Below are 12,296 nucleotides of genomic sequence, written 5' to 3'. Positions count from 1 at the left end.
TACCGGATTGCTATAGGGCAGGTCAAAATTGAGACCAAAGATATACCTCCAACTAAATCTTGCGAAATAACCATTGCGCTGCAACCAAATGTTTTCAACTTTTTCCTCAACGGCAAACAAAGTTTCGTTACGAGAGAGCATTATATAGAACTGTAAACGCAGTTCAATTCAACAAATGCATATAGAAAATGCAAGAGGCAACTTATTGGCAAATTACACACATGTATTCAATAAGCAAATATGGTGAATAAAGCTTATTTTTGCCCATGCGGAAAGAAACATGCCTGGAAAATTCCCCAAATTCGTAAGGGGGTTATTGATCTAAATTCCTGTGCTCCAAAATGACATTCGGGTAATAAAAAATCGGATGTCAGTCTCATATCAAAGATATTGCCAATTCTTTTCATGCACACATGCATACATGTAGCCCCACTTATATCTTGCATGTCACGTGTGACGTGCTTTCTGATATTTCAACAGTGGTCATGTGCGCCCTAATATGCAAAATTGGTAAACCTAGTAGCTACTGAAAGGTAGTGCAGGTCAACAGTTCAAGCGGTGGCTCACGGAATGAGAATGCCATAAAAGATCATGTCAACACCGCATGAGTTCGATTCCCGCACCGCGTAGTGGTTTGTGAGAAGTCTTCATAACGTTTCATTTTTAAAAAAGGAGCATCCTTCGCTAACAATAATATTTTTTTACACGAGTTTGATTCTAATCGCCTTTAAATTCATACCTTTTGGGAGCCTAAATTCCAACGAACTTATACATGGTTTAAACGCATCTAGTTTCGGTCCACGATTTGCAGCAGGGAAATATTTTCAAATTCGGCGATTGCATGCAAAGATTTGTCCTGTTTTGAAAACGAATGTTAAACATGAAAAATAGTGGTTTATATGCATTATCGATATTCACATAATGGTATATACATATAGGTATAATATGTTGTTGGGCAAAAATGTCGAGATCCTGGTTGTTCTCGGACTTTTTGTATTCAAAACTGCAGCTCCATTCGCTTATTTACAGAATCACCGTTTTCAAATTGTTCCCTTCAATTTGTGGCTCGGTATATAAGCTTAGGTCGAATTTCAGCCGTTGTAGGGTCCTCATTGCCCTGATAACAAGCCTTTCTTTACCGTTTACCAAACCCCCTTACTTTACTCAAAACTACAAGCTGGCACCATCACCATGTAAGGTAATGGTATACATCCGATTTTTAAAGGGGTATACAATACGCTCGGTTGAACGGTAATCTATATAGCCCTTGTATAATGGTGTTAAAATTACATCTTAGCCATGAGCAACAGTTATTATCAATTAATCTCACAAGTATCGTTCCTCACCACTTAGAAGTACCTCACAACTGCCTGAAGGCTAATATTGAAGAGTTGGTGCACCGATTTTGAAATTTCGCGAGTCCTATCTGTTCGAAATGCCTCTAGCTATTTGTATCGAGTGTAAAAAGGCACGCTCTGAAAACATCATGTTACAAAGTGAAGATATGATACACAAGTGACATTTCGTCTTTTTTAAAATCATTCTCACCTTGGTTTGAGAATTAAAAGTAGAATTTTTTAACGTGAAGTAAAATCGAAAATGTCATCATGCATGGCAAATTTGTTCTCTTGTTTTTTTAATGACTCATATCTTGACTTGAGTTAACAAAATGTTGTTTTTCGGAGCATGTTTTTTCTTTATTTATTCAATTTGTTTTCTGGTAAAGGTTTTCCCCCTAAAACACAGCTTAGCTAAATTAAATACTATATTTAGCTCACACATCATACACGAGAACCGTATAAATTCGCCAGAAATTGAGTAGAAAGTTCTAAATGATTCATTGTTTGAATTGAATCAGGTATCGTATGCTCAAATTTCGCATACGCGCGTTTGCGTGAGTTCCTATGTTGTTTTTATTGCAACGGCGTTATAAGGCAATGCTGATTATACGTAATACGGCACTACAGAAACTTTCAAAGCGAATTGGAAAAAAGCTTCAAAAAAGCTAGGGATATTAGCGAGATATGAATGTGTTAAAGTGTTTTTACGCAAACCTTGCTGTCATCCAGGCAATTAATTATCACCTTGTGTTTATGCTCGCATCGCGAAATCGCGATTATATATGACTTAAATAAAGCGAATATAGAAAGACAGAATCGGTACCACGGTTTAGGGGGCACAATTCAACGACAGATAACATAAGCGCCCTTGGTTTGTAGAATTTCATACATTTCACTAACAAAATCAATCCCTTCGAGTCCATGACGATTTTGCTTTTTTGTATTGTTCGGCTTTCTTGCGAGGTCAAGAGTTCAAGTGGAAACTGGCGCGTGACACATTATGCTAACAATATACGTCAATACTTATAGCGCATTGTGAAATGCGGAATTTCGGAATACACGAGAGAGCACTATGACACTGAAACACTGTATCTCTATATATAATCTAGAAATGTTACCCACAAAGCTCCTATGGTCAAATTCGCAACAATATGAAGGGTTCTACGAATCTAGCTACATTAAAATTCCGAGACCACGGACAAGAATTCGATAATTCAATTAAAATACTTGTGACTTTTTTAAAGTTCATAAAATGAATTATTGTATGCATATTAAATGCCACCGAACACAAAGATCTGTTAACTTCACTGGTCATCTAATAAATACACTTGAAATCAGAATTTTCGTGGGTGTAGCTAACTGCGTGCGTCTGACAAACGTCAGATATTTATTCTTTCTTATTTTCATACAAATCGTCCGCCTTTTCTGCCTATTCAGCGGAGACCGTTTCAAGCCGAGTCAGGTTTGTGTAAAAAAGAGCGTCCCACCTCTAAATAAATAGTGAGCCACCATTGAGGAGTGTGGCCTTTATTGGCCTTGACAGCAAATTTGGAAATCAATTAACGCGCGGATATACTATATACAGGATCGACTACAAACTCAAAAGTGAACTGATAATGATGCCCTTTGGCTATGAGACGGAAACGCTTGTTCACATTAAAATGTCCTGATCAGGATGAAAATAATTATCAGTTATGCTTCTTTACGGCAAGCTATATAGGGACCCTCATATAATACTGCTTACTATATAGCTCTTAAGAATATGGACGTGAGTCGGTGCTTATGCTAACTTGAAGTAACTTCTCATATTTTTACATGGATCATATAGATGTGAATATCATGAAACATGCAGCTAGAGTGCATGAGCATATTTACATCCACTATGTATTTGGAATTGAGTCGTTCTGGTCATCTGTATAGATTCCAAATTTGGCGAAATGTTCAAAACCCCTACTGGTATGAGGAATGATTTATCATGTCAAAAATATCTGCAAGACGAAGAGAGAAAGGCAGACATCTATTCTTTTTTTTAACGAAAATGCTGACAATCAATTGCCATTTATGACTCTTACAGAGGCAATTATACCTTAGCTACGCCAGTAGGATTGTGTCTCAATCGGAGTGAGTAAGGGTAATAAATGTTTATATAAACTGCATGGCTCCTGAAATATTTTCTGACACAACCCCTTCTTAGAAATTCATTCCATGCCTTGCGCCTATACTGAAGTCTGAATATGGTCAAAGTTTTTAAGACAAAATGTAAATGGCATTATAATGCCCTAGACAATAAATATCTCTTGATAACGGAGTTCTTCCCGGATTATTTTTAATAAATATACAAGTACCTAGCTAATATACAGTCGAGCCGTGCCAGATTTGGAGTGCCTTTCATTTTTTAAATTTCTGCAAGGATATAGGGGAATAGTGTTAACGACACAAAACAGCCCGTCATATTCTGGTAGCTACATTTTTTGTCTGGTAATCAAAGACGTCACATTCTTCACATCCACTATTTGCATGTGAAGTAGAAAGAAAGCTTCCCACATTCAGAAAAGTGCATTCTATTGTAAATACTACACGACTCGATCAAATTCTCTATTTAACCATAAGCTCCGTTATTCGATCCCATTACTTTCCCCAATGGACTGCCGTCAATAGGATCCAATGCTGTTAACACTTCTAGTAGTATACGTAAAGTAACTTCATATCAGTGCTTCTAAGAGAATGTCAAATTTCGCAATGCCACACACACACATGCACACGCGCGTATATTTCCGGGTACGCTGATTTAACTAGAATTTTCATGAGTTTTACAACCACAGACTTGGCATCACTGCGTGGTGTTATATATCACAAGGAGGATCAGGGTAAAGTATATACAAGTCACGATGACCGGTGTAGAGAGATCCATAATTCTTTTATAGGATTGTTCTCTTGCGATCCGACAACAGACGCATGACTGGTGTAGAGAGATCCATAATTCTTTTATATAGGATTCCTCCCTTGCGATCCGACAACAGACGCAGCTATAAAGCATACTATGCTGCCATGCATAAGTCGTTGACACACAGAGATTATTCAAAGGAGGTTTTTCAATTCAGTTCTTGAAACAAGATTTCATAATAAGACCTGTTGTATGCAATGAGACTCCTTTTGTAGAACCTTTTTACTATAGCTCTGAGAGACGCTTAGAATGGCTCTGCTATGATGCTTATAATTAGATTTTAACCGTGGTATGACGTACTGCTAGTGACTCTTCAATTTTATTTCGATTCGCAAGTAACAGTGGAAACATTAGTAGGCCCGGTTCATGTTTCTTAATAAAACCAGTTAAATTTGGAAATTTCATTGATTTTACTTTTAAACTGAAGAATCTTTTTGTTACCCCACAAAGTGGCGAAAGCAAGCCTACATATATAGGCTTAAGAGTAATCCAATGGGGGTTGCCACTTGTTGGCTCATCTCCCTTGACAAGTGTTTCATGTTTGTGTCACAGCGGTTATATAGAGCACTAGAAATTGATTCCTGCAACGCGAGTTTTTTGCGTTATATTTGCATGCAAAAAAAACAATGTATTTCGACCAAGACCGCATGCTGACGCACGCTGCCGCACGATGATGGCCTTCAAAGAGGCATGGTTTTGAAAATCTCCGATTCCTGTCGTTCACTAGCTGTGCAGTGTGTAGGACGCACTACCGGTGTAGTAAAGAAATTATCTTTCTATATTCTTATACGCTCAATTAATACAGCTATCGATGTAGTCTCAAAACTACGTTCGCCATAGCTGAGACAATTGAATCAGTACGATACATGCAGGTATATGAACTGTGTTTGTCCACTGTGTTTGTCTGATGATGATGGTGCATGTTAATTACATCCATGGAGATTTGCAGGTAATGCTTGCAAATGGTACCTATATGCTGACGCTGTCTGCGTGAAGGTAATTGCATTATGTTTATAATATTATAAGCATTCGACATTAGCAGGGTTCAGACGCAACCTTACTATACCTATAATATGAACAAGACAACTTATACATTATATACTGTTGTACTTCGAAAGAAAAATCCCACGAGTCACGCAATTCCCACGCCACCTTTCTTTGAACTGCTAGTTGTAAATACATAGGATAAAGGATGCACTTAGAAGGAAAATGCATGTATAATATAATGTTCGCTGTGAACAGATTTTACCGCTAAAGACACCAGACTGATTGAAATTTCGAAACAAATCTACAGTTGATGTTGACCAACATCATAAAGTTCATTATTTGCAATTATATCATCTTATTTTATTTGTGATGAAATCATCACTTCAATGGAATCACAATCATAGACCCACCACGTTTGGACAACATTGATGACAAATGTTATTGTCAGATGATTCCTCAATTCTTAGACATGTCTCATCGGGATTTAAAAAACAAGGGAACTCCAATGTTTTAAGGCGTATTAATTCAAGCTAAGGTTTCTATAGACTATACTATTTGGCGGCATATGCACTTGGATCATTTCTCCTTCGGACGAAAAAAACTTAATCAGGTATTATAAAGAATGCGTGACCCGTGATCTTGCTTGTGTCGCATGCATGCATGTAAGTTTTATTCATCTGCACGCATCGTAAATAGTCTGATAGATAAATGCTCGCCCAAGTCACGTATTCACTGCAATTAAGGAAAGGCCATTTGTTATATTACTGGTCTAGCGTGGTCCACCGTCACCGAGTAGCTACTTTGGATTAGTTTGCATACGAACAAAAGCTTCGTTTATTGACCAAATTATTTTTAGCAAAAGCTTCTTGTCTAAGTAATATTTTTATTTATGTAAGAAGATTTTATTGATTTCTTTAATAACCAATAAGTGCATGGAATCCCACACACGGCACGTTGGTATTTGTTAACCAGTTAGAATCGATTCGTATGTAGCTATAGCTTATTCATTTTCTGAATTGTGCGTGTTCACTGTGACTTGATAGAATTTTTGTTGCATTGCAGTCATTTTTTTATTGCATTAAGTCATGCAGGCTCGACTGCACCATGCAGACGCAGTATCATCAGATTATACTCTAATCTTGTGATATCTCGTGATAATTCAACAACGGATTTACGCATGCACGGTTCATATGGAAACAATATTTTCAAAACAGATTTTGGGATCTATGATCCTTTATCTCAACAGGAGCATGTTATCCAACTTGAACTCGAACATGGTTTCGTCTGTATTTATAAACATTTTGAAAACGTTTTTTTAACACCGCATGCTATCTTTATCGTCAAGGCATTGTATATAGTGAGTAATTTTAGAATTCCTTATCTATTCGGAGTCTTTTATAAATCCATTGAAATTTTAATTCTATATATTTTCAATGTCGGAATCGTGCTATAAATATATACACAAATATCTATAGAAAGTTAGGATTAATTTACTTATAAAATTCCTAAATAAATAAGACGTGCATCTGAATTATCGGATCAAATTGTTGATTCGTTCTACCCTTACAAACTGCAAGTCTCGTGTAATATTTCCTATGCGATGAGTGCAGAGTGCGGTGGTCAATAATATACCAATTAGCAAAACTATGAATGACAAATCTATTTGCTGACGCGTTCCGGGCAACCGCACAGGGAGGCGGGTTACAAAAACACTTCTGGGCCTCGCCCGTTCCGCGAGTTGCCCTTCAAGTGTCCTTTCCATTCTCTATTGTTGTTCACCGCATTCATTTTAGACAATTGTGTTTGTGAAAGGATAACTCCGACAGCGGAGGCAATTAGCTATATATGATGTCAAAAAAAACACACAGCAATTCCATCCGCGCAAAACAATTGAACATATACGTCTTTATGACTCTGAATGAAAGGAAATGTCGCTTGCGAACACTCCTTTCACATAATTACTACGTATACTCAAGCTGAACCGATCAGGCGTTTCTTATTACTAAAAAACTGTACTAGTCGACAATGAAGCTATACTGCAAGGAGAACCGCGATTACGAACAGAGGGAAAAACCAGCGATGTTAGCTACCGGTCTGGTCGTAACCCTTTGGTGTCAAATTCAAGGCAATCTTTTGGCATGTGACCAACAAGAAATGATGACCAGTCATGCAGGCAATTACATACTTTGACATATGGAGGGAATTGAGCCCATTCTTGAGCGAAAGCGCTCTGCAACAAGCATTCAAATGATAATTCAACGACAGATATCGCTGGACAAACACTCTCCGTTGACAGATACAGGCGTATCGCACCCCGTCATTTGTCTGCAGCGGGCCTTGCGCAAAGCTGTGCATACTTGCGCGAAATATCCCGATTTTAAAATGATGTGTTGGTATAGGACCGCTGAAACGGTAACGAGCTCTCCGATTGGCCCGAATACAAGCAGATGACTTGTCTTTGATTCAAACTTTTTGAAATCGATTGGCAGGAAAGCGCACAATTCGTACACAATTATTCTGAATCATGGTAATGTTTTGTTTGATTCAACCGCCGTTTAGCAGGTCACTGTAGTCAAATTCCATGGGCCTGTTGATTCGTCTTCCGTAAAACGCTGCGTGCAATTTTGCGTCGAGAAAAATGTCTGTATTCGCTGATACTAGCGACGCAAAATCAATGCGCGCTCTGTCTTCATTATGAATACGAGGACAGTCTGATGGATGGATGTTTACAGCTAACCACATTAGCACATCCTTATTTACAAACATAAAGTGACTGTCGCACAATGGTTATTACTGAATGTTCGGTAGTATTTAGCCGCGAAACACGTACTAATTAATCATGAGCATTATTTTAATACGACGCGGATTCTATGTACTCTGCACTACGAAACCATAAATCAGAATTAAGCACTTAAGGTGTATTCCAGCGCGATAGACTTTGAATTTTACACCACATAGCCGCGTAAAAACACAGCTGTATCATATCATAGCTATCGCTGCACTTTTCCGCCGTCTCTTAACAAATGAGCGTTAAACAAACGCGCGTATGGAGCGTTTCTAGTACGACTGATATTTTTGTACAGTTATTTATAAAGTGGCTAATTGCTACGAATGACTCTCATCCTAAGAATTTGCCCTAAGAATAACCTTCGAGCTAAGCCAATATACTTGATGGATATTAACATGTGCGTGTTATACATAATCGAATTTGACGCAAATTTCAATGATTTCAACAAACATTACAATATAATTGTTTCGGAATCTTTTCGCCCGATGGCGTAAACACTGACATTGGACTGGTCGCACTGCGTTTTCGGGCTCGACATTTTTCGTTCTGTACGAAATGGAAGGAAGGGGGATTTGATTGATTTTCACATATGCGTGTAATCATATTTGATGCAAATGAGAATGTAATACTATATAATGCAATATAAACTAAGATCAAGTCATGATAAGCAGTGTTCTTTTCAAAACATTTCAATTACAGTATACTTTGCTGAGGTTCCAATATGCATGGCACTCACTGCGATTTTTTTCTACCACACACACCTCTATCATCGGCAAGACTGGCATAAAGCGTTCTATTATACTCATAATGCTTACCCTGCTTTTCCTCAGGTGTTGAATAACTCGGCGTCTAAAATAGAATGATCGTACGCGGTTAGAAAAACACCTTTTCTCGATATCTTAATTGTCCAGTAAAACGGTACGATTTATAACGCAAAAGAAATATCCAACTAAGTGGAAGTTTTCAATCACCTTTTGTTGCCCAAAACCAATCGCCGTCTGCGTTGTAAATAGATTGATAACCAACACGATACACGAAAGTAGATTTGAAACAAGCATTGCCAACTTTGCGTTTGTGGCGCTGCCACTTGTGTAAAAAGTCTGAACAAGGCTAACTCTTGGATGCTTTCGCCCGACGAGCCTCGAGCGACGTTAAGTTGGTGCTGTTCGACCTCGAAGCGGATACGGTTTTTATAGCGGAGATGGCGAAACCTAACACCCTGTATGACCGGAAAGCATCACTCAGTATTTGCATAATAAGTTCGTAAATTCACATGTTGTCGAAATCACAATAATTCAATAGGCAATATCCTTGCCAAACAGCTCGTGAAAGCACAAAGAGCACGACTTGAGTGCAGCACGAGTAGAATTCTTGTGGATTTGGTAGGGTAATAATGACGGAACAAAATGACACAGCTATATATTTTATTAAAATATAAAAGGGCAGCAACTCCGAATAGCATTTTTTGTTGCCTTGTTAATGAATCTACGTTTCCAAAAAAATTAAAATTATCATCGAGAGATATAGATCCTTTAAAATTAGAAAATTTTATTTCTATATAGTAGCTGTTCTTACGTAATTGTGGTAGCTTACGTAATAATATATGACTGGGCAATATTTGCCGTAAAGTTTGAATTCACTTGAATTTTCATGTATTTTATATGAAAGATTACATCGTAGATTATATTGCCCATTATACTATAACAAAGTAATTTGTATACAAATTGCTCATTTAGGCCTGTGTTTCAGATAAAATATATATATATATATATATATTCCCTCTCGCTGGGAACAACAGTTAGTTTTAACTCCCACAGTTAAATAATCGGATTTTTGGGTATCTCGTAGAGAACTACACGTTTTGTATAGCTGATCCAGTCCACCTGTTCAGGTTTTATCCTGAGTACCATAAGACAACACGTTAGATGAAAGAGGGTAATGTTAATTCATCTCAATGGATCACTATTAGCCTGATGGATCTTAATTCCTACTCAATCGCCCAGTCAAAACTACTTGAATCTCGAAAAAAATATGTAATGCGAAATAGTAGAACGGTTTGATCAACTGCTAAAAATACACACGTATTCAGGTGTATTGCTAATAAAACGTGCATTTATGTACACTTATATATAATGAATTATTTTCATTTTGAACTCTCTTTGTTTTTCGATAGGAAACCTGTTGATGGTTGCTAGCGGATGAACTATAATGTAATATTTATTATTTGCCGGAATACTCGCATAAACAAGCTGCTACCTGTATGTAGGGATAGTTCTAGATATGATCGTATCTACGTTATAGGTAAAAGCCCATTACCGGTGGATATTATGTCCCGAAAAGTGTTTGATTAAGGACGAGGAGTATGAAGGCAAGGTTGAAGGCAAGTTAATTTTTTTGCGCAAAACGTGGTATGATATAAGCAGAAATTCAGAAAATAAACAACACAGATTCAGGTTCATTATATACAACACTGGCTAAAGAGATAAGATATATCGAACAGAGAAAAAGGCTGGCAGTTTACTTAGTTTATTAAAGTGGCAATTAATATTGAGACATATTTGATAGTATGTATTTCTTTGAGTTCAGTAAGAAAATACTGAGAAATTTGTCAGACATTGTATACATGCATGCGTTCTGACGAGTTGAGCCTTCGTCGCCTGAATGCGTAAAAAAGCCGATGCGATGGGGATAATTAGCCTTTCTTGCCGAGGACATGTCCATCATATTTCGGATACTGCATTTTAAACTCAAAGCATACATGACATGGCGAAAACAACTTCTAACTCCGTTGCGTTGTAATTTCATGTGGTCTTAAACTATTCTCCTACTTAGGTTATAAGCAAGACAGTATCTACATGCACTAAAGTATGGCAAGAATTTCTAGACGTTTCGCTCAACACACACGCTAGAACACCGATACCGTATGAGTCGAAACGTCGAGATGATTTTTTAAGCGCAATTAGGGCTCGATTAGGGCTCAATTAGCGGTTGATATATAAGATTATAAGTATAGGTAGAGGTTGAGGTTCACTTACTTTTGATTAATAAGGTTATTTTTTAGATGAAATAACCGCGCATTCTCCCACGTTTTTATTTCAACTCATTCCCGTAAAAAAAGGGAGAGCATCCTGATGATCGATGTGAATTTACCGGAATTATAGGTGCGTAATGAAAATGGTTTCACTGCGCGCATGGAACGCGAGAGTGATAGAGTTGATGAACTCGGCCTGAACTTGAGACTTGTTGTCTCTGATTCGTGTTTGACAATAGTTAGCTCGGTTCTAGTTTACCTTCGCTTTCATTTTCATCTCGATACACCGAAATACTTCTCATTAAAATATTACTATACTGTATATGCATGTCTTATCAAAATATTCATATACTGTACATTGGGGTACCGTACGTTTTTTGAAAGTTCCTGTTTGAAATATACGGCTATTCCACGAAAGCATTTTAATATAAGTTAGCATTTGTCAAAACAAAATTTTGGCAGCCCTATCACCGAAGAGTGACTATAGAATTTTTTGTCTATTCTATAGTTATTTACCATGTTGGTGGAGTTCATTCGGCTATGCATTATAAGTATCCCTTTCTATCGATTTTCCGCTCACATTAATATCAAATTGAATCGAGAATTTAAGTTTGGTGAAATTTAAAAGTAAAAGTAACATCAGTTAGGCCTATTTCCTTCCAAAGAATCCACGTTTATAATTTCTATATAACTATTTCAAGGATATTGATTGATAGCAATATAATATTCCAAAAACTTTCTTTATTCAGTCTAAAACATCGAATTAAAACGAAAAATTATATAAAGGAATGTTTTTTTATGATGTACATGATTTGACATTTAATTTGTTCAACACAGACCAATATGCTGGTTAAACCAGCTGATATATCACATGAACAAGTTTTAATTACTTCTATTTTCAAACAACTTGTTAAACAACAGAAAAACGGTAAGTAAACATTTCCTTTGTTTTTGGTTATGCAAATCTCGTATTTCGAGTGTCAGTGTGACAGTGTCTGTATAAATAGTAGCTAAATAGTCAATTTAGTAAGCACTTAATTTAACCTTTCAATTCTAGCTCTCTTTCACTGAGCTCATAGTTCAATGTTCCCTAATTTTCTTCCAGTAGGCCGGTGCGAAGGATTTGCAGCACTTAAGCTTTAGACCACAAGTTTGATTCCCCGCCGCGGCATCGAACCTGTATATATAAATATATATATATATATA

The 12,296-nt window shown here is 37.1% G+C and overlaps 1 protein-coding gene across 2 annotated transcripts in view; it reads right to left on the bottom strand.

Annotated features, from left to right (window-relative positions):
- Window positions 1-11,144, bottom strand: part of LOC114520911 (A disintegrin and metalloproteinase with thrombospondin motifs 3-like) — a 39,276-nt gene extending 28,132 nt beyond the window's left edge. The window contains exons 1-3 of one of the 2 annotated variants that reach the window (XM_028541261.1): window positions 11,095-11,144; window positions 9,031-9,278; window positions 8,875-8,908 (exon numbers count right to left, since the gene is read on the bottom strand). In XM_028541261.1, the coding sequence (XP_028397062.1) occupies window positions 8,875-8,908; window positions 9,031-9,117 (121 nt within the window). In that variant the 5' untranslated portion in view covers window positions 9,118-9,278; window positions 11,095-11,144. The remainder of the gene's footprint in view (window positions 1-8,874; window positions 8,909-9,030; window positions 9,279-11,094) is intronic. The other variant, XM_028541262.1, reaches the window with a different exon arrangement.
- Between the last annotated feature and the right edge of the window lie 1,152 nt (window positions 11,145-12,296).

Source organism: Dendronephthya gigantea, unplaced genomic scaffold (genome assembly GCF_004324835.1).
Source record: "Dendronephthya gigantea isolate DGI-Jeju-01 unplaced genomic scaffold, DenGig_1.0 000018F, whole genome shotgun sequence".
Lineage (NCBI taxonomy): Eukaryota > Metazoa > Cnidaria > Anthozoa > Malacalcyonacea > Nephtheidae > Dendronephthya > Dendronephthya gigantea.
This window is presented reverse-complemented; position numbering and strand designations above follow the sequence as displayed.